General features: G+C 36.2%; 2 protein-coding genes and 1 long non-coding RNA gene across 4 annotated transcripts in view; 2 read left to right on the top strand and 1 right to left on the bottom strand.

Annotated features, from left to right (window-relative positions):
- LOC139135079 (histamine H1 receptor-like) overlaps positions 1-24364 on the bottom strand; it is a 154809-nt gene that overhangs the window by 98091 nt on the left and 32354 nt on the right. The window lies entirely within an intron of this gene.
- Positions 1854-24364, top strand: part of LOC139135081 (sentrin-specific protease 8-like) — a 153001-nt gene continuing 130490 nt past the window's right edge. For both annotated transcript variants that reach the window (XM_070702310.1, XM_070702311.1), the window contains exon 1: positions 1854-1996. In XM_070702310.1, coding sequence (XP_070558411.1) covers positions 1878-1996 — 119 coding nt within the window. In that variant the 5' untranslated portion in view covers positions 1854-1877. The remainder of the gene's footprint in view (positions 1997-24364) is intronic.
- LOC139135082 (uncharacterized) lies at positions 6658-9582 on the top strand. Its single transcript, XR_011552929.1, has 2 exons — positions 6658-6867; positions 7780-9582. It is a non-coding gene; the product is annotated as an uncharacterized lncRNA (long non-coding RNA).

Here is a 24364-nt window from a genome sequence, read left to right as displayed (position 1 = left end):
CAATTTCGAGTCTATCTAAAATTGGTCGATACCAGAGCGTCACATTCTGTCGCTGGAGATCTGAGTGGAAATCAAACCTTCCAATCCACTGTGGATTTGTGACCGAGAAAGTGCAGTAACAAAGAGACGCCACTTTGACAATATCAGCCTATAGCCTTGATGTTCCGTCCGGTGAAATGTGACCCTGGAAAATGCAATCAAAGAGCGATCGATGTGAAAGAATTATCGTCGCACTTCTCCCTAATTGTAGAAATATTTATACGATGAACTTTTAATATGTTTACATTTCCATTGTTGTCTTACGACGCGCCAAAGAGTCGTTGCATCAAGTTAGATGCCATTATACCTTGTGTATATATATATATACATATATACATATATATATATATATATATATATATATATATATATATATATATATATATATATATATATATATATATATATATATATATATATATACTGTCAGTTTTCGATTAAACGCACACACAAGAATTTATGGAGTTAGGCTCTATTCACAAACACGTCTCAGGCTGGAGGGGGAGATTCCAAAAAAGTTCTAAGGAATTTTCAAATGCCCCCTAACAAAGTGACAATGCATTCAATTCCCTTTCAGAATTACTATAATTTTGAAGTCCCTCTCCCTCAAAGGAAGATAAAATGTGGCTGATATGGTGCTTAGTCCAAAAATATCAAATCGTAACACGTGTGAGTCTATTGGGCAAACTATTAACATTCTTCCCATAAAAAACAATCTATAATGTGTTCGATAATTCATGTAAATGCACTTTGCTTTAAGTGACTGGTAAATTAGTGCATGTGTGTACAAAAAACTGATTTATGGATTTCATCGAAAATGTTGATTCACTATAAATGATAGTCTATGAGAAAACTATGAATCATATTTTTCAATATAAAACTAGCAATATCTGTGCATTTATAGATGTTTGTGAAATGATGTAAATGTACTTGATTAGAATAGGGTGGTTATAACTCATATGTGTACAAGAAATTTGATTTTGGAATTAAACAAAAATGCTCATCCACTATACATGGGAGTCTATGACAAAACTGTGAATGATTTTTTTTTCCGATGCAAAACTTGCTATACTTGTGCGTTTATAGACGTTGGATAATTGGCATAATTGTACTTGATAAGAATAGGGGTTACAAGTGCTTACATATACAAGAAATTTGATTTTGGAATTTCACTGAAAATCATGATGTTGATTCACTACTAGTATAGATTTGAGTCTATGAGAAAACTATGAATAATTGTTTTACTAACTAAATTTGTGCTAAGTGTTTGACAATAGATATAAATACACTTGATTCAAATAAACGTCTTTAACTTTCAGATTTGGACATTTAGTATTGGAATTTCGCCTAAAAGCATTCCACATCTCATTAAAATCTACAGGTAGGCCTAAACTATTAAATATTTTCCCTTGCAAAACTTGCTATATCTCTTTTATGTAAGTAATGTGAATTTTCATCGCCCCCAGCGAGCTTTATTTACCAGAAGACAAGCCTGTATATAATAGAGTTGCCAAGGCAATATGTTCATGAGACACATAATTATACTTTTATTCAGATTTTATGCAGCGAATCATTTTTATTTCCCAGAATATTGTTGAACTCTTAAACTGCTTTTTGATGGGATGAATACTCATGAAAATCAAGTGACCCCCTCCCTCTCTGTGCTGTTTGAAAAATACATGAACTCCCCCTATGCAGTTTTCAAATTTGAGGTGCCCCCCCCCCCACCCCCTCCGGCAAAGAGTACCACAAACACACAAGGAAAAAACGCGGCTATCTTAGGTGGTCATTTATTGCGCACTGGTAATCTGCGCAGTACAGTGTAAACCACAGCTGACATGGCGGACGGGGACGAAATCGCGCTCAGCTTTCACGATAGCTTACTGCGCCTCTCAGATCTTCGTTTGCTAGAAGGCCCAAGATGGTTGAACGATAAGATTATAGGATTTGCATTCGAGTAAGTTGCACATTTATATTGTAGATCGAGATGATCAAATCGCAGCGTGCATTTCAGCATGGCTGTGTTTGCTCAGTTCCGGTTGACCACCTGACATACACACACTAGTTGTCTCGTTCACGTGTCAAAACAATAACACGTGGGCGGTAATAACCGTAACACGGTAAAAGTACACGGTGGAAACAAATATCAAATAACTGCTCGGTCTTATCCTCGTTGCATGCATCCTTCGTACACCACACGTCATACGTTGCTTTTCATAATGTACAAACGCGCTCATGCTATTGGTACACATGTACCTCCATTCTTAAATCGTGGACAGAGATCGACGGAGAAATTGGGCTATATTTGTTGAGGAACCGTGAGCGCGATCACATGACAGTCGTGATGCAACAGATTAAAACATCATATAGGCCTTGAGAAGCAAATGAAGTTCTTCCCGTCGGCGTCATCTCAATCACAGTCCCTCTACCCACGGGAGGGACTACACCTAAAGTTAAACCACTGTTGTTTCCCCGAGTGAAACAGGTCACACAAGGTCATGTGTTCACCTCATCGTAAAGGTCACAGTGATTCCTTCACAATGTGCCCATCTATAGTGCACAAGTAGCAGAGTGTCAGAAGGTCAGGGCAGAGGAGATAAGCAGAAGCAACCACTACTCCTGTGTATCTGTGGCTTCACTTAGAGCAGAGAAATGGTGGTTACAGTTTAGAAATCATACAAGGGCCTCTAAATTCCAGTTCAATTGTTAATCTTCGAAACTATAAATGCTTTCACTCCAAGCCGATCGAGGGTGTGAACAAGGATTATCCATCAGTTTTAAAATTTAGGCGGTCACACTTTAAAGTATTGTCACAGAGAGGGGATAAAAAGAGAGACATTTTTATCATCATTTGAAGTCCACATGATGTTTTATTAATTAAGACCTTGTTTCATTGTTGCATCCTTTAAGGTTTACAGTAATCTCCATGGACATGTGTTTCAGAAAAGAAGCCACTTGTCACTTTCCTGTATGCAGTAGAGTAGTTTTATAACATTAAAATACACCATCCTGTCTGCTTGTACCTTTTCTCTTTCCTGTGAACATTAAGCTGCATTACAAGTCCTCTTGTTAAAAATTACAAACTTTCTACCTAAATCATGACCACACTACACGTACCTAAACTCCTGCTTTGTATGGCTGAGACCATGCATTCATTGTACGTAAATAAAAGCACAGGATTATTCTTGTGCAAATCTCTTCAGGGAAATTCTTCTTTGTCACTTACACAATGGCATTTAATGCTGTATTCAATAGATTATATAAAGCCGTACATCAGTAAGTGCACCCTGCTCCAGTACCTTATAATATTCAGATCCGTTCTATACATGACAAATGTTATGTTTTGGCAAAGAGTCTATGCCAATCAATACATATGATTGCATATGACTAATAGATAAGGTACGTCCGCAATCTTTCTACGCTCTACAGAGGGACTGCCCGTATGTCATGTTTTTCATTATTCTTCATTATTTCACAGACGCCACAAGCCCCAATAATAAATACATGTATAAATATTTGTATGATGTATCACAGTCAAAGTCATGCATAAGATGGTCTTGCCAGGGTCATATACCATCTATATATCACATGTTATGTCATTTCAAATACTAATTACCTTTAGTTTATTTGGACATACGAAGTGCAAGATGCTATTTTTATAATACTGATATGCATAGGTTGTAGCACGACTTGATCTCGTAAGCAAAGAAGAGCTGGAAGAAATGGTCTCTTAACTGCCGAGGTAATCACACAAATGTAACAATTTTGAATGTAAAGAAGTATCATTTATTACAATACATTGTTTGCTGAGCAGTCTGTACAGATAATACCCACCACCCATGCATCAAACTGCAAACGCGCCTCATGGCCTTTTTAACCATGATGCACTTCATGTTGATTTGCCGCAGAACTGTATAGCAGTATGGCTTCCCCATTTCAATGTACCGCCATTCCGGTCCATATTCTTGGAACACAACGCAAGAAATGAGAAATACAGATTTGGAGCGATTCATCAGATACTTGTATACGTACATGTTTACCATATATACATGCCAACTTTCATGGCATTTATCAATGTCGTGAATCATAGGACCATAAAAAAATCATCAATCATGGAGCACCTAGTTTTTCAGAAAGAATGAATGTATGATGACACAAAGTAAGTGAAATTCTGAAATTAAGAGATAAGAATCTTGTCCTCATCAGAATACATGTAGATCTGAGGAAATATGTGGACATTTAGATATGGATTATTTGTATTTCTGAAATTAAGCAGATGGCCTAAATTACCCTGTATTTCTTAAATTAGGGCTCATCCATATCTTGAATTGAATTGCCGTAACCCAACAGCATTACCAGAAGCTTTACTAATGTACAAACTGTTGCTGACACACGCACATGAAACATATTCGGCCCTGAAAATCTGCGTGGTTATTTTTGTAATGCTGTTTTTTGTTGATGAGTCAAAGCCACTGATAGCTATCGGATACAATGAGCATTTGAAGAGTTTGCCATTGGTTTTTCTGGTGATACGATCAGCGATACAAAATGACAAATGGTGTTTTCAAATTGGTTTTTCTGTTCTACAAACACTTAGCTATAAGCCAACTAGAGAACAGATATTTTTCGCCTATCAGGCTGAAATACATTTATATGAATTATATTTTGTCTATGCAGTGCTGTTCAGAATGGAGAGCATTCCATTCTGTGCTGATATGAATCATTGAAGCAAAATTATCAACATGATGTATCAGCGAAAATGTCATGATTTTTCAGATTTCTATTTTTTCGACTTTGTGAACAGAGTGATTACAAAATAGTTGAACTTATCTTAATGGTTCGATTCAATTGTTCTAGTTGAAATACTTGTGAAAATGCAACAAGCTTTGTCACTGTCACTTAACTATACATTGGTATACTTGTTTATTACATATACATGTACTAGTAAATTGGAACAACTTTTATCGTACTGAATATGCCAGTACACAGATTTAACATATTGAAATTGTTTTGAATCTGCATAAGGGCAATGTTTTCATTTCAAAAGTTGAGCAAAGTGTGCATGAAAATGTTGGATTTTTCCTTTTATATCGGTGATTTCATTTTGTACATCAAATGGACTAATCAGCTCCATCGTCAGTTAAAATAAAACAGAAATAGACAGCTCTCAGTTTTGTGATTCTGGAAATTTTTGATGCTCCTGATGACGACAACATTGGCAGGTTTTACGAGTTTTTTTGTCGCTCCTTAGTTACATCAAAGTTGTGATTGAAACGATATGTCAGGGGAAATGTACAAAATGGCCATAAAGCCGTACAGTTGCATGAAGAAGAGATTAAAGAATTCTTGGAAAAAAGGCTTGGAAACTCATTCGGTTGGCTCCTGTAGAACCATAAAAAGCGTTTCTAATAACCCCATTTAATTCTTTCTTATGAGATAGGCCATTCGACTGTACAGATTAATGTGGCTGTGGATCAATATAGCTGTGGCTCACAATGTGAAATGTGAATAGGAACTCAGGGTGCCATAGAACGTGTGTGCCCTGTGATGTCAATAGCAATAATTAGCCTTTCACTTATCTAGCTATTCTCTAGCTATTCTATCGAAGAGAGCCCTCGTGGTGAAGTGGGAGGGGAAATGTCACACTGAATCGAAATGAACGTAACCTGCACCATTGTACGTAGACTCGTGACACTCACTGCCACTTACATGAATCAAACATTTTGAACCTGTTCTGTGGCATTTCCTCAGTTGATTCAAGGAAACGGTTTTTGTTTAATTTTCAAATAATGGGAAAAGCTCCATATTTTTAGCCATAAATTTTTTGTGTTTGAAATTGTGCTTTTCTGTCTTAGTATGAATCTTGACTTGATCTGAAGATATTTAACCTTAATTGACTTGTTCATTGGAGATGTTTTGACTTGATATCTACAGTCAAACCAGTGTTAGTTGTCGTGCACCTCCCTGTAGTGGTCACCTCGTGATAGATCCGTGACATTTTATGTGGTTAAAGGCCCTCTTCAGAACTACCACCTCTCCTAATGTGGTTAGTGGCCATGAGTACCGTAATTGTTCTAATTTGGTACAAAACCTGTGTGTAATGGTCAGCATATCTGACTCTGAATGATTTCTGTCAACGAATTCTTAGACTGAAAGTGAGAAACGAGTATATTTTGACCAACTCTTAGAGATTCATGACAGTTAAATACATGTATCAATATTTTCAGAGATGTTTGATATTGAATTTATTATTGCGGTCATCTTTTTCTAAATTCATCACCAAGCACACCACCCTACAATGAAAGTACTGCCACACTCACCTTCTACAGAAAGGCTGCCTACATGCATGTATATTGGTCAATTTTTTCTTTGTACCCTGTGTGACGACTATAGACAGGTTTGACTGTTTTATGATTTAAAAACCCTTTAGCGGCAGCGCCCTCTATTATCGATCATATATGATCGAAATTGCGTGTACGTCGGCTTTCCCGCTGCTCCTATAGCCGTTCTGACGATGAATGAGCTGATTCAGCCATATATGGCAAGGGTTTACCCTAATAAGGCAATATTCGTTTGAATGATGTCATTTTTTCCGAATAAACATCAGCCGAGGCTCTCCGAAGTTAGCGTGGGTTATCATGTATACGATCTTGAGTGTAGACTTCCAACGCAGATTTCTGCGTGATATAAAGAATTCGCACAGATCGAATTTCTTCCAAATTACTGTAAAAATGAGCGACACTGACGACAGCAGCGACACACCCTAGCAAAAGTTCACCCGAGGAATCTGAATATGACGATGGTTTTTGAGCAGGATGATAAAATAAGGTGAGTTTCAGTGATTTATTGCCGCAGCGTATTGAATTGAACGTGAAAAAAATTCAAATTGACGTATCCACGTACTGACATAACGGACATTTTGGAAAAAACTGCATTTGCGATTGAAAAAAAAAATGAAATGTCAAATTCTAAAAACGCACGTTGTTTCAAAATATTATGATCTCATTATTTTTGGCGACTTTTATTGGCGTTTTGTAATTTCTGTGGGATTTTGCGAAGTTTTCAAAGCCGTTACTCAACTGACAGTACGCAGGTCAGCGTAACAGAAAGGTCAATTTGTGTGACGCCATTTTGTGTTCACTGCTGCATTAGCAAGCGATTCCGCTTTGATGAGTACATGAATTGTGATCGGCCTGTTCATTATAATTTACCGTTTTGAAGGATATTTACTGTTTGGAGTATTTAGTGAGCTTGGTATGTTTTTTTTAATCCGCTTTTACTCTCCCCGCCGTACCACAGGCGAGGTACATGTACGTACGTGATGTAAACAACATGAGCACGTGGCGATCCGTCGCGATATCACATTGAGGTTTGAAGGTCACTGACAAAATGTATTGAGGTTGGCAGCTTATTGCTTTTTGGGTCGTTTCGTTCAAATTTCAGAGAAACAGTCGTCCGCCTTGTAAGTTTTTACTAGTTACTGGCAAATTCCAGACTGGTGCTGGTTACATCTGCACTCGATCAATAAACAGCAAACCCGGAAGTTGTACCACTGTTTACAAATTGAAATAAAAGACCTGAGAATCTCAATAGGCGATTACAGAAATTCACTGTGGGGCAGATATTCGCATAATAATAGAACACAAAATTGTCTATCAGTTTGATGTTGTAGTGTTCGATATCATCCATTTTATTATTTCTTTTCTGATCATTTCTTTCCTAATCTTTTCAAATTTCCAGAGTGTATCTAAGATATGGATATTCCAGCCATGGTGATTTAGACCCAAGTCTGTGGGGATCAATCTACGGCATCTTACCAGACAGGGAATCCATCATCTGACACATGCTGTAGATTTTTTAAAGTTATTCTTTACATTGGAATTGATGGGCCAGATTTGTGAGTACACAAATATAGATGCTCATCACCATGTGCAAACCCGGCAAAGTTATGGGGAACCTGATGGAAGCTGGACTGACCTTACACCAGATGAATGGTACAAGTTTATCGGCCTTCTAATATAGGACTAAATCAAAAGTTACAGCTACTGTGCCTTTCAATCAATAATAAGAGACAATCAGATCAGGGGGTGATTCAGAAAGTACAATATAAATTTGAAAGTGTGATTTTGCCCATCCCTGTACTTGCGTCCACATTCAGATGTGCTGTAGGTGGTTGAAGTGATACCTATATATATTTTGATATAGTTTCAAACTTCATTGCATGATATGAGTCAAGTTGACTTACAAATCACAAAATATATTTTGATATAGTTTCAGACTTCATTGTATGATACAAGTCAAACTGACTTACGAAACAAATATATTTTGATATAGTTTCAAACTTCATTGTATGATACAAGTCAAACTGACTTACGTAACAAATACATTTTGATATAGTTTCAAACTTCATTGTATGATACAAGTCAAACTGACTTACGAAACAAATATATTTGATAGTTTCAAACTTCATTGTAAAACTCACCTGCTGTAATGCCCTACCTTTTGCTGCTGCTCATCTGTATAAGGTCATAGTTCGTTAGATTGACATGATTGAGCCAGGCTGACTAACAAATCATAAAGGCAAAATTTATGAAATGTATTTTGATGTAATTTCGAACTTCATTGTATAATTCATTTGGTGTAAGGTCAATGTTCATCTGTCATGATGTGACATGACTCAAGTTGACTTACAAATGAGAGGTCATGGAATGAAATATATTTTCATATAACTTCAAACTTCATTGTACAATTCATCTGGTGTAAGGTCATAGTTCCACTGTCAGGATGTGACGTGACTCAAGTTGACTTACAAATGAGAAGTCATGGAATGAAATATATTTTCATATAAGTTCAAACTTCATTGTACAATTTATCTGGTGTAAGGTCATGGTTGATTTGCAGAATGTGATGAGACTCAAGTAGACTTTGAAATTTTGTTTTTTTTGAAATTCCAATTTACTGCCAGTCATGTGGTCAGTTTTATAAAAGTTCATCAGTTCAAGGTTATATGTATTTTATTAGTCTAGGGTAATTCATTTGTAGTGTAGCAAACTGAGCAACATGAGCAATGTCTGCAATATGGCTTTGTCCATTCTTTCTGACAAGTGTCTGAACTTGAGATAGAAATGTGGATGTAAAAGTTACAGTGTTTTCAATCTTTAGCAAGGGACTGATGTATGTGCTTTTATTTACCCTTATGTTCTCATTCGCATTTGTTATCATTTACATCATTCTGTTTCAGTGTTCACTTTCAATTGTGAATAAGAATTTACATTTGTATTATCAATATAAGGTTGGATCAGTACTGCTTTTATCTGGTTGCAAAGATACAATCATGTACCATATTTGTACATGAAAGCATTGACAAAACTAGCATTGCCACAGTATGTGACCAGAGTTCAGGTCATTGTAAGCACTGCCATTTACTCTTCTGAAATATTTCATGCTAAAACTGGAACAAGATAGAGTAAGAAAATGTATGTGTTCATTATCAACTAAAATGTTATCTATGCGGAAAAATAAATTCCAATGTGTTGTCACGGCTATGTTTGTCGCTTGCAATTTTTAGTTAGAGACTATCATATCCTAAGGAACAAGGAAGGAAGGATTACAAGGAAGTGTTGTAAAGCTTTATTTCCTGTGTTCAGAATTTGTTCAGAATTCATTCAAGTGTGATGTACACACATTATACTTGTATGGTGAAATAAAAAGCTTTGGTTTCACTCATACATATAGTGACTGTGTGTATTGATATGTTTGGAAGATTGTTAGCTGACATGCTTGGGCCGGGGATTTTTGAAGTCTTCAGTCATTGTAGGTAACACATATGATCCCATTGTGACCTTACATCCTGATATTGTTGGTGGTTTGAGTCTACTGATTTGAAATTACACCAGCCAATTTGAAACTACACCAGCCAAGCTGGACATTTCTACATGTGTAGTCTCTCATGCTAGAAGCAAAACGATTCATTTTTCTCCACTACTGAAATGAGAATTTCTGAATATTGAATGATGCAAACCAACAAATAATACCGGGATGTAGGATCACCTAGAGGTCATAGTAGATATGGAAAAATATCAGCACATAACAAGTATGCAGTCTTCATTTACCTGTTTGAGTTTGACAACTCCACAAGTGCCCATTTTGAAAGTTTGCTTTCACGAAAACCGAAACCCTGTACGGTCTCCCCCGTCCCTGGGATATATTATGTTGGTCCTCATATCTTGCATATATAAGGAAGATTTACATATAATTTGCATATAAATAATCAAAATGAGAATAATTATTGGTAAGAATATTGGTATTTGTTCAGAGCTATATGAAAAATTCAAAAAGGACAACATGGAACATGAAATAAATATGACCAATCAAAATTGTTCTTCAGTTGACCTGCCTTGCCTAGCAGTTGTATGCATACAGGTTATCACGCGAGTTGTTAAATCAACTGTAACTTTTTCATTTTTCACTATTTTCTAATGGAATTTTTTTCTGGTAATCCATTGAAGTGCACATATTTCATCACCAAGCAAATTTGATGAAGAATTGATTCAGATAATAGTGAAATAATGGTATTTTTCTCAAAAATTGGGTTTTTATGGCGGCCATATTGGATAATTTGCATATAATCTGCATGTAATTAGCATATTTTTGGTCTTTCAAATATATATTTTGACTGCTTGCGACAAGACCAACTTGATGATACCTCATAACCCCACAGGTATCATGTCAAAATTTTATCAGTAAGTAGGTGTTTTGGGCATACATATTTCCCATGCTTAACCATTGGCTGCTAAAGGGTTAAGGTCTGCAATGTTTTCAGTTGAATTTCAGCTTTTTATTAAAACAAAGTAAGACAATTTTTTAGATGTCCACATCACTTCAGTTACTTTAATTAGCAGTTAATTAGTGTAAAGACAAAATAGCAAAAACTATTTTCATGTAAATCTGTCAGGATGTAGCCAACATCAGTATGCGTCATCTGCTATTTCAAACTAGTAGGATCACAGTTACAAATTGCTGTGATAATACAACTGGGGCAAGTTGTGTTGAAATGGCATACGCATGGAAATAAATTATATTTGTATTTGTTTATGCTATAAGGATTATCCAGCACAAGCTGTTTATGTGTACATGTACAGGTCTGTATCACGGTATGTTGTAACTTTTGAATCTTTTTCGTGACCAGTCATAGCATTTGATAAGTGATGCAGTCCGTCAAAACGGTGGTTGATTTTCTAATGCAAAAATTCCATACTTTCTCTGTAAACATGCAGAAATGCTGCAAATTTTTGCTGATTGTTGACAATTCTTAAACAAATTCAGAAAATAAATTGTAATGAATTTCTGCACTTTTGTCTTTTATCACAATCAGTATGGCTTTGTAGATGACCCAAATGTCCAGTGCAAGTTCGGTGAAAAATCTTTTTTGTGGCACTTCAGCTTCTCCATTTTGTTTTGAATTTGAATTTTGAATACTAATTCCATATTTCACAATGAGAAATAAGTTTTGCAATATGGCTTTACTCAGCGTTTTAGGTGCATCAAAAATCTAGCCCTTCATAGTTACCCTTTACATGAAGGACACATTGTAATATGAAAGTTTTAAACCTTTTTCACCCCCAGTTCCCTGTATACAGGTCCAACTTTACCATAGAAAACAATGGATTTGGGACAAACCATGGTGGTGAAAGGGTAAACCTTTTTCGCACACATTTTGCTCTCAGAAATGCAGAACTGTTCTGTTTTCTTTTGCCACTGGGAATGAAAACCAGAGATCCCGCAGCAAATTTTTGGATTGAACACACAAATGAACCAATTTACTTATATATGAATTAAATACCGAAGTCATTCAATGTGTTAACTCTATTTGTTTGGAAAAATTTACCAAATTTTACAAAAATTACATTGTGAAGTTTTCTCTTGTTGATTCTTTTGATGGGAAAAATTTACCGATTTTACAAAAACAAGGAAGTGAAAACCTTATTTTCTGTACATGTTTCAAATTGCATATTTTGATGAGAAAAATTTGCCGATTTTCACAAAAACAAGGAAGTGAAAACATTATTTTCTGCACATGTTTCAAATTGCGTCCACACACGCTCCGGGCAAGAAGGTAAAGGTGAGATTGTTAGAGTTTGAAAATCCATTCCCTAGGTACATTCCTAGGTACAGGGCCCTAAAGAATTACCGACGTTGTCTTTTCATCATCGTATAGATGTTCAATGACTCATTCACTGACATGGATTCACGGATGATTACACAAATTTTATGAAAGAAGTTGATAGTGCTGCTATTAGAAAACAGAGACATGTTCAATAGGCAACTGACTTCACAAGATGTCAAGTTTGCAGTGTTTAGCTGTGCCCTGAATAGATATGACATGCTAATAATGTACTGTTCAGAAAAGTGTAAGAAAAATTCTCCAATGATTAAACTTGAGTTATTTTGATGGATAAGTGGTGAAGTTCACAATTGCATCATGATTCTACTCAATAAAAATCTGTACTCATAAGGTCTACAATTCATTCAGATCTACCAACACTTCAACACCTTGCTAAGTTCCATATATCATCAACAAAATATATGATCAAGGAAAGTCCTCGTAATTAAAGAGATATTGTGATTTGAATTTGAGCCTTACTGTGAAAATAGATGTCCCTGGCAATTGAAGATGCACTTTTCATCCCGTACAGTCACAGTACATAGACTGCACTACATGTACATGGCACAAATATCTTGCATTGTTTAACTAGCCGGTGGCGTAATGTGTACGACTTCACATTAAATCGATTTCACAAGTGCTGTCAATTCACTTAGGCGTGTTTAAACATCCCAGACCTTGCTGTGCATTAAAAGTCTATTATGAAAGCTGTGTGCTTTCAGACATCCTGGTCAATGAATGCTATCTACAAACTCAGTTTAAATTATCCTTTTCTTTATAATTTTGTTTTGAGTCATCAATAATAAAGCATTACATGAGAGTCTGGATAAGAAAGTCGTTCCGGTCAGAACAGGTTTCAAGTCAATATAGACTTTTATGTGCCGATACTTGCAGATGTTTATCCTGTTTCACAAACTGGGTTTCCAGTTTCAATTACTTTTTGAACTTTCAAGAAACAATACAATAGCTGTGACTTTTTGATAATATTTTCATACTTTAGTGCTACAAGCAGCTTATCCTTTTTCAGTTAAATTTTTCTAACACTACACGTCATACAATGTACAATATTATTGTTGGCAAATTAATTTTAGTCTGGACTACTAGTATTAAAATACAGTTGTCTACAATATGTGGGATACATAAAAATCAGAGGCTGTATTGACTAGTTGAATTCTCCATGGCATTGTGACATGATTTTTGGGAGTATGACAAGAAACTTTGTTAAACTGAATCGTAGTGTAAAGTCAACATTACAACCGTTACGTTTCTTGTTATTCATAATGATTTTTCTTGCTTTTTGAAAACTGTCTTAAATTATGCCACAGTTGATATAATGAAATAATCAGCAATGACTAATGGGGACACAGTAGCCTTCAGGTCCCCGATGCAATCACCTTGATTTGACCATTCAAAGCCTTTGGCGGTCTTATTGCTGTGTGACATGTATTCCGTTTAGAAACTTTTATTGATGGATGTACAGTTTATCAGAACTGCTATCATTGGAGTTGCTATGCCCTGAAACACTTCACCATTAATAGAAGAATCTTGCACATACTGTGGCACAGATGTGATCCATGCATCAATGTCAATGTCACCTTAGTTATGTAGGCTGCTTAGAACTACAAAGTGTACCTTGCGGCAGGCAAGGGTTGTCACCGAACAGATAAATTAAATCATATTGACATCAGAGAGACCGTTTGACGCGTTCCGAGGTTTTGTTCCCAGGTGCCATAATGTCTGTGATTGTGACAAAGCGTACAGTTTGCTTTCTTAGAGAATTGAAAATAATGAAAACCGTGGACAGAAAAAAATGTCAGGCGTACTGCTTTACCTATTTTTTCTCTGTCTTGTGCTTGATAGCGATACATGAACAACATTGTCAGTAGGATGTCATGAAATATGGTGTGGCATCAATTTAAAATCATGAAGTATTTATTAATAAATATCAACCATGTTCAGTGACCCATTAGTTGGACTACAGTGTGGTAGATTGTCTATCATTGTCTGTCATTCTCTTTCAACAAATACACAATTATTTGTCTATTGTCAATGGCAAATTGGCATTTCAAATGAATGCGTTTAAAGCTTCCCAAATTTTATTCCTTTAATAAAGTTTTTTCCCTTTAAATTAGATTTTTAATGGCATTGGGTAGAATTTTTTTCCTCATACCTTCATACAACAAAAAATGAATGGCTTTGATAACCTTTTTAGAAGATAATTAATGATCCTTTTGCAGCTACCGTATATACGTGCATGCAGCATAGTATCTCTCTCAGGTTGTGATTTGCTGGTCGATTACTATTAGGAAATTGTTTTCAAACCACGTGCACTGAATAATTCTGTTTTACTAAGCGTCTCAGGTGCTCCTGAAAAAATGTGAAAAATTAGAAGATCAAACCTACGTTTGGGTCGTCATACTTGTGTATTCATTCTCAATATTGATGGTTTTATTGAAACGAATAAAAGTCCGTTGCTTATCAGATATGTCATCAATTACACAAAGCAAGCTTGCTGACTCCTGTGAGAAAAGACCAATAAAAGAGGATTTGCAATTTCTCAGCAGAGTTTCCTTTTTACAGCCGCCATTTATCATTTTTTAATATGTTATATAATAATAAATGACACGAGCATGAGTTGGGAGAGGGTGACATACGCACATGTTACTGTATGTGGAGATTGTGATGTTGCGTTGATGTAAAGAACTTTAACTTATATATATATCCAGTTGATTTTACCATAGAGATATATATATATATATATATATATATATATATATATATAATATATATATATATAATATATATATATATATATATATATATATATATATACCAGTCTCTGTGTGTGTGTGTGTGTGTACAGACAATGGTTGTAATATCAATGTATTTTAATGAGACATTACAGCAGGGACTTCATCAAATTTGATGAACTTCAATGGCAGTAAATACCTGTGTGATCAGCTTACATTGACAAGGCATCTTGAGACTAATTCACAAAACCTATTGACATGTACTTGTGCATTGAGATCAAGAGCCCTATATCTGCTAGTGTATGTGGGTCGTAATATCAGAACGCCCATAAAAAGTCATGCCAGGTTTCACTATTTCCATACAGGGGAAATAAAAAAAAACAATGAGTCTAAAGAAGAGAACAATATATCAGAAAACGGCTGGAATGGTATGGTTTTGAATGAGTACTCTGTTGGTTGTTAATGTATGGATGCTAAACGGAAAACATCACTGGCATTGTAATTCCAGTGTACCAACCTCCACTACACTCTGTTATACTCTACATGTATGGCGCGTAATCAAGGCCAATATTCAAATCCCCATTTTCAACTATACAAAGCGACATTCAACATTCAAACTCCCCATTTTCAACTATACAAAGCGACATTCAACATTCAAACTCCCCATTTTCAACTATACAAAGCGACATTCAACATTCAAACTCCCCATTTTCAACTATACAAAGCGACATTCAATCAAGGCCAATATTCTAACTCCCAATTTTCAACTATACAAAGCGACATTCAACATTCAAACTCCCCATTTTCAACTATACAAAGCGACATTCAACATTCAAACTCCCCATTTTCAACTATACAAAGCGACATTCAACATTCAAACTCCCCATTTTCAACTATCGAAGTCATAGGTCCCCCTAGACCACTAGCCAGCGAACACAAGACAAAATTAGCATACATATAGTCAAATACGACTTTAAAAAATCGTCGGTGTCATTTTACATGAAACTACTTATCACTTTGTTAGGGGGTCCAAACATATGGTGACCTCGCAGTTAATTTTGGACGACACCGGGTTCGTTAGTGACCACATCAGTGGTAGTTTGTCTAGGCTGCTACTTGACCTTGACCAGCCCGACAGACGGGGAGATGTGTCACGTAGGTGTGAGAGTCTTGTTAGACTTTTGTCACAGTTAAGTGGCATTTGAATTTGTAGTGAGCGTATTGTCCAGCTAGTGCAAGCCGCTCAACGTGAAATACATGATGTTGAACATGGTGGTCACGGTGTAATAAAGGGAAAGTGGCTTCACACATCACCCATCTCGTCTTGTATGTGCTTTGGTGTGTTTAGTGTTAGCTCTGCATTGCAGGGCTGTGTGTTACGGCGTTATACGGCCTCCCACTACATGTGGTGGGAAGCCGTATAACGCCGGTAACACACAGCCCTGCCTAGCCCTGCGTACGATGCTGTGTGTTCCGCTACAGCTAATCGCCACGCTCACCAGGCGATTAGCTGTAGCGGAACACGCAGCAGAGCTAGTTTAGTGTTTGAGTGGTGTTTTGGCTGTAATAGTGTGGAAATTAACAAGCGAGTTGTTAATTTTAAAATAAGCCATGGCGAGCCACGCATGCATGCTCTTGATTAGACGACATGACAGCGACCGAATTAGGCCTAAGTGATGGCGGAGGTCGGCAGTAAATCTTGATAGCATCACAAGTGTTTCCGGTCCATATTTTTGGACCCTCTAGAACATCACATAGGAATAACTCTAAAACTCCGAAACGTCGTGTGACGTATCTATGACGCGTTCTGACGTAGTATAGCCCAGAAGGAAAAACGTGGGTAACTGCAATGAAGCAAGTTAGGAATACCTGGGGAGAATACGAATCCTAAATGTTGAGTTAGAGAGTTGAAAATGTGGAGTTCGAAAGTTGAAAATGGGGAATAGCAATCCCAAATGTTGAGTTCGATAGTTGAATGTTGAGTTGTAAGCTTATAGTTGAAAATGGGGCGTTTGAATGTTGAATGTCGCTTTGTATAGTTGAAAATGGGGCGTTTGAATGTTGAATGTCGCTTTGTATAGTTGAAAATGGGGAGTTTGAATGTTGAATGTCGCTTTGTATAGCTGAAAATGGGGAGTTTGAATGTTGAATGTCGCTTTGTATAGTTGAAAATTGGGAGTTAGATATTGGCCTTGATTACGCGCCATACTACATGTATGTCCTAGTGTAGTGGGAAAATATTTTATGCCCCTAAAAAGAGCTTTGCTTCCGCTCACCCTAGGCAAATGTTGTAAAACTGAAAGTAATAAAAACAGCAGTTTGCCAGAAGTAAAGTACCTTCCTGTAATTGAAGAACTCAGTTTGTTCCTATGCAGTTGGGAAGAACGTTGACTCTGAATTTGAATCGGTCAGTACATGTATACTGCTCGAACCACTAGCTTCCACTATGCCATCTCAGCCAGACATGTACAATGTACATGTAGCCCTAGAATCAGCTTCTACATGTATCGATACATGTACATGATCTGCTGCACGCATCTAGTGACTTGTTACACAGCCAAACTATCACATTTATCTATCCAACATGGAAATTTCCATTTCCAGAACAATTACAATTCTGAATTAAATCTGAACTGAAATCTCTGCTAGCCCTGCCTCCCTCTCATCCTCTCACCCCCATGAAAAGAACTCGTCATTTGTTTTGGTTTCCTTAGAGACAAATTGATGTTTGGCGTTTCATCTTCATACTACATGTCATCTTCATTCCAGAACATAAAACTGAAACCTCGACTGGAAAAATGATCTGCTTTCAAGGTATCATGTTGCCATGGCTACACCATCCACAAGTTAATGGACTTGATCAATCTTTGCAGCCTGAGGTTTCCACGATAGCAATTCACTGTGCATGTACAGGTGTACGTGTGTATGGAGGGGGAAATTGTTGCCAAGAGCGCTGTCAGCTACCGAGAGTTTTCCCGGAGAGAAAAATTATTAGATTAATGGTGTTACCGATAACAGATTGCTGTGCGTGTGTAGGGCATTTTGATTTATGGCATGGTCACCTTAACCTGCAGAAAGCAATATTTTCATCGATTTTGGTAACAACATATATTGCAGTTAGCAGTGAGATGAAAGAAAGACTGAATCTTAAAGGGAGGCAGTTGTCGGAACTCTGCTCAAAGGTTGCAAGGGACCCCTTCAACCGATGTAAACATTGTATCCAAGGTACATGTACGTTGGTGATTCATGAAAGTTAAAACATGTTTGTCATAATGTACATTGTAAAATTTAAATCTATATAAAGTGCATGAAATACATTGTTTGTAAACAAGAATGTTGCCCATGCACAGTTCCGACGACCACTTCCCCTTAAAATTTAAAATTTTCAATTTTTGAGAACTGAACATGGAACACACCATTATTAATCTTTCACATTCATGTTCATGCAGTTTAAACATGGCACCAAACTTACAGTACAGCTCATTGTATGATTTATGAATTACGAATACATGTATCTGGGTCAGATTACAGTTGAAAATCCTTCACACCTTACAAGGTGTGAAGATTGAGTGATCTCATTTTGCAAAAAGCTTTATAATACTTTTCAGGATATCAAGTGTTTTGTTTAAAAATATTTCAATATTTGTGAAAAAAAGACAATCAACCAATCAGAATTGCCACACATGTGACCGATATGACATTTTCCAAGCGTGTAATGTTGCAAATTGAATATTTTGCCTTTCCCTAGAGGACACTAAACGTCCCTTTTTTACCCTCTATAGTACAGAGTTTGTTCCATTCATGCACTGATTGGGCCCTAGCAAATTCCATTTCTCAATGCAATTACAGTCATCAAAACCATAACTGCTGCAAAGGCAGGGGCTATACATTGCATGCTTCAGATCATGTGGATAATATCCTTTCACAACTGGTTGAAACTCAATCAAGTGTGGAGTGTTGATTCTTGTAATATTCTCATGTGTAGAAATAGCTTCTTGTATTTTGAAAAAATATAGGCCACAGTTTTCTTTTTGTGCAAGTATTGACAGGCAAGGCATTTCAAAACATGGTCTCATGATGTTGGAAACATGTCTCTAGTTTCATTAATACTCCATTTTTCTGTCTTTCCATACCTTCATATCAGTTCCTTCTGGAAATACCTCTACTCTAGATAAGCCTTCAAATATTATTCAAATGGGAATGCATAAGGAAAATGATGTAGTGGTCGCTGCCAGAGACATAATAGCTGATCTGTATATTTACGTGTTCATGTATTACAGTGTGCCTAATATGTCTGCCTTCCTCCAGTGGAGTGCACTCAGTCTGTCAACACGTGTGTCCTAAGTTAACCCTTTAACCACTATGGTTTCACCCAAACCCATAGTTAACAGTGGTGACTGTGGACCTGTTCACAGGCAATTGGGGTGAACAGGGTAAATACCGGTAGACACACCAGTGGCTCCATGAACAGAAAGTCCTCTCTTACGCAAGAAAATATTACAATATATTACACATACTGGTCCAAACTGACTTGAACTGATTACTCTGCATGCATGGTATATTGTCTCCCAGGGTACCACACTTTCATCATGTATAGGTTTTTATCATACAACTTCCAAGAGATACGTGTACATATACTGTACCAAAGATGAATGTAGGAGTTTTTTACACTGCAAAGTGTTTGTAATTTAAATGTACATTGTATATTACACAGGTACTGATGGCTGTATTCATATTAGCTATGGTGACAACCAGATTATGAATCAGCTTTTGTCTTCATTAGTGATATTTTAACATTTTGATAAAAAAAAACAAAGAGTATTATTAACTACTTTATATGCAAATTGGCTTTTCTGACGCAGACTCTCAGTGACAAAGGAATAGCAGAGAAACAATAATTGTATGTAGGAAGTGGTTGTCATTGTGTTGCTATCGATGAATATGTGTTACAATACAATGTAAGACAAAAGATTATGTTATACTTTTAATTTTTTCCATTCCAAAAAAAGAATGAAACGTGTTATTTTTTTTTACATTGAGAGGCTCAAGCTTACCGACAGCATCCAGCTCTTAACTACATGTACCATGTAACATGTTTACCAGCTTTTTCTAAATCAAGTGGCGATTCCTTTCTGAATCACTTATAAAAGTAATCTCTGTATTTATTAGGGATTATAGTCAACTGAAAAGACAAGATTGACTGTACAGATGTTTATTTGAGAGGAGGAGTCTATTTGAGAGAGCAGGGAGAGGGTACATGGGGGAGAAAAAACATGGAGATTGTCCCACTCTGAGAGTACATGAACAGATCAAGAGTCCCAAAAGTATACCGGTATACATTTTAGCAAAATGTCACATTTATTTATTTAGCAGTCTACATATACAGTACATGACATTGACATAAAATGGAATACAAAACAAAAGAATTACAAGATTGAACATCTTCACAAGAAAGAGATGAAATAAGCCTTCTCAAAATTACATTTTTTAAACTTTCATTAGCTCATTAAAGAACTTTGAAATCATAACACAATGAAATTCATCTCCAACATCGCTTTTGCATATAAAAGTACAAAGTCTAAGGTGTCTAGGAATATTCTTATAACGACCGACTTCAACTGGGAAAACATGATTCAAAATTTTATCAAAGGGATTTTGAACAAGAGACAGATACTACTCATATTTGAAAACAGTTTTGATTTTACAATAAATATTTAGTTTCTTATTACTTTCTATGGCTTTCTTCCAGAGATCAAACTTCGCTTTCGAGGAATTTTTTACTGCCCTAATAACGTGTTTTGTATGACATCAAGACTCTGTGGACAAGAATGGCTGTCCTGTTTTACTGTATTTTGTTTTGTGCAATTATGACTTTGTCTTCGTCAAGTTGCCCTATGAGTATGAGCAAGATTGTAGACGGCACAAGCAAGATATTGTCGCTGTGTGAAGACAGACTAACTACATCCTGTCTTTTTTCTCGTCTTCTTTGCAATAGCTGCAATAATTATCCTCAGATCAACTCAATGTGAAATTGACGCCAAAGTCACAGACGTTTTGGAAGTCAATACACCCTACACGTCAAACCTGTCCACATAGATTAATTTCTTTTCCTAGGCTGGTGTCAAGTATCTGGTGATTATCAATCAAAGGTCGGTTGTGAAATGACTCTGCCTGTCATCTCTGGCTTGCACCGAGAAGCCAGACGCAACGCTAAATGCTAAATTTGATACCAAGAAATGTTACGAGGGGATTGCTCTGTGTCAACTCATCAGGTCTCAATTAAGGAGAGAAATCTTTAAGGTCAATAGTCACGTTGTGTTTGTCAAAGAGACTATTCGTCAGACTGTTTTCCTGTTTTCATACGGTTTTACCAAAAATCGTAACATGTTGCAAATACTGTACACCTAAGTTTCAATTAATCATTCCATTCTGAACACACATTAATAAATCAGCATAGATTTTTAGATATTTAAGTGGATCTTATACAATGCAAGATCCGACGTACATGAATATTCCACATTGATTAAGGGTCATTAGCATAGAATTTTAATACCGAAACAATGCTCATTAATGTAATCTGCATATTTGAATATCATTATACCTCGCATCTTGCACTAATAGGTGGATCTATGTATCATTGCCCGCAAATTCTCTAAGTTTACAATGAAATATTTCTACGTTACATAAAAAGTCAATGTGCAAATTGTTGAACAGTGCAATAGACAGCCATTTGCTTCATAAAATAAAATCATCAAAAAAATCCAGGAAACGTGTACACTTAATATTAAATATGCTTTCTGAGAATGCTGATGTCAGTGGTGCAGTACTGTATGTCATGGCAAACTTTTATACCGATATTTATATCAAACCAATTTCTGCAGTATTGCTATGTTTCAAACACAAACTTATCAATAGCACGACAGCAAAACTGAAATAATTTAATCGAAGAATGGCAGTCAGTCTTCAGAAATGGTGTTGTTTAACCCTTTGAGCACCAACGTCAATTTTTGTCGCCTTTATAAAACGTACTCTAGTCAATTTTTCTAAGATTTTTGCCAAAATTTTGATAAAAAACTGCAGCCAATAAAATATGATGTCCATTTGGTCCAATATATCAAAAAATTTCAGAAAAATTTATAAAAATTGGTAAAATGTGGGAGTAAAATTTTCGGAAAAATTACGGCACTCAAGGGTTATGGCAGGAATTGTTGGTGAATGCCAAGGTTTAAACTTATAAATTTTCCAAGTGAATAATAAAAAGAGAAGAAAAAAACTTTTTTTTTGCTATCCATGGAAAATCACTGCTGATTAAAAATCGATGGTTCATGTCCTTTGAGTTTTGTGGAATTGAATGTGACAGCAAGGATGAAACCAAATACTGTTTAGTCATGTCACCCAAACATCGGCATTGTACACGTATGCCCTCCTATCAGTCAGATGGATATCCAAATACATGTCAACTCCACAAGTGACACGTTTCATCTTGTAGTCCTTTTCGCATGCTGTAACATTTCGCAGCGTGCGAGATTTAATTATTTTTTGAGATGCATCTAAATTTGGAAGTCACATTGGTGTGTGTAACCAAATTTTAATTGCTGTAAACTATTAAACAATTTTTTTTTGAACAGACCATCAGTCTGTTAAGGAGAACAAATATGTTTTTGAAATAGCAAAATATTTATAGAAGTATTCAGAAAAAAACAAAACTACATGTTTCAATAAAATGTTATTGGCTATAAAGTAATTGAATTAAGTTCCAAGTAATACATGTAATCTTAGAAAATTTATTTCATATTATCAGTTCCACTTACACTTTGAATCTGTCTCCAGATACATGTAATTTTTGCATTGTCATACAAGCATATGAAATTATATACATGTTTAATCTCCTGGTATACCGTGTCCCAGTGTTTAAGAATATCAGTTGCTCTAACTCACATTCAAATAAATATCAGTAGTAAATATGGACTTTGGCAAAAGACAGTGTGATACACTTACCGTACTCGTCCGAGTATAAGCCCCTGCTCGTGTATAAGCCCCCCCTACTGATTTCAGAGGATTTTAGAAAATGCATTACATCCGTGTATAAGCCCCTACCCTAGTGTAACTCAAATACAGAAAGGTTAGGAGAGTATATTTGGTCATTTAACTTGGCAAAATTACTTTTAGATAATAAAGAAACCATTTAATGATGTTAAAACAATGGGAAACTGGAGTTCCCTTGACAGCATCGTAAGGAAAATGACACGTTTTCCCAGTACCATCTTGATTCTTTGACCCTACTCACCCCCGTCGCCTAAATAGAATAGTCTCACTCACGTCGGCCATTGTTCATTTTCATGCACAGCCACGATGTTTTCATGCTTGAAACATGCAGTTTCTTTTGTTTGAAGCAATTATCCTTTCATTTTGTGAAGACTTTTCCTGGTGACTATTACAATTTTCACTGCTATGTTGTTGTTTTCACAAGATGTAGACAGTTTGATACTGGAATATGAGTTGCCTTTCCGTGTAAGCAATGCATGCCTGTTCACATATTACTGTTGATCAGCAACATACATGACGTCTTTGTTTCAAGTTTGGGTTTTTTTTGACGCTGAATTTCACCAAAATGTCACTTCTGTGTTCAGAGATTGTACAATCAGTTTCTTTGGATGTGTAAGTCGATTTTGAAAGCGATAGAAAGATCGAGTGGTGTTGAAAAAAATCGTGCATAAAATTAGCATAAATTATGCGTCCATGCCAGATAACATGGGGTTGCTCGAGTATAAGCCCCTCCCCTAGTTTTACAGCTGTTTAGTGTTGCCGAACCGGGGGCTTATACTCGGACGAGTACGGTATATTATTGCCCAATATTCCCATGATATTGTTTGTTGTCAACCTTCCCATCCCAATTTCCTTTATTTAGGTCAGACTAAAACTTCGGAAACAATAGGATTATTCCATTATATGACAGTCTACAGGTGGAAAACATTCAAGCAGTGAAAGGGGTCGGAACGTAAAGGTGATGGGAAAAATACTTGTCACCTAGCTGCCTGTCAGTGTTTCACCTGTAGATAGCTGTCGCAGGTGTCTAAACAAAACAGCAACCGTGTGATTCACATTTGAAATTATCATATTTCAGTTTCTCAGAAATTCTATGAGAAAATGCAGTGACGTCGTGAAAGCAGTGTAAATTCACTGAAATGAAAGCAGCTGTAAAATTTCTTTGAATCAGAGTCCTATCCAAGTCTTAAGCAGTGAGTCTCTCTTTTGGAATCCCTCCCAATATACAGCTGGTCTCATCTTCAAGTCAATTGTAATTCATATTTGGCGATTAAATCGAAAAATTTTGATATTAAAAAGCCTTTGTTAGGCTGATGACTGATGCACAGAGCAATCAATCATGGATCTTTGAACTAATTACATCAAA

This window comes from Ptychodera flava, chromosome 6 (assembly GCF_041260155.1).
Source record: "Ptychodera flava strain L36383 chromosome 6, AS_Pfla_20210202, whole genome shotgun sequence".
Taxonomy (NCBI): domain Eukaryota; kingdom Metazoa; phylum Hemichordata; class Enteropneusta; family Ptychoderidae; genus Ptychodera; species Ptychodera flava.
Note: the sequence above shows the minus strand (reverse complement) of the source record. Positions and strands in the feature narration are given on the sequence as shown.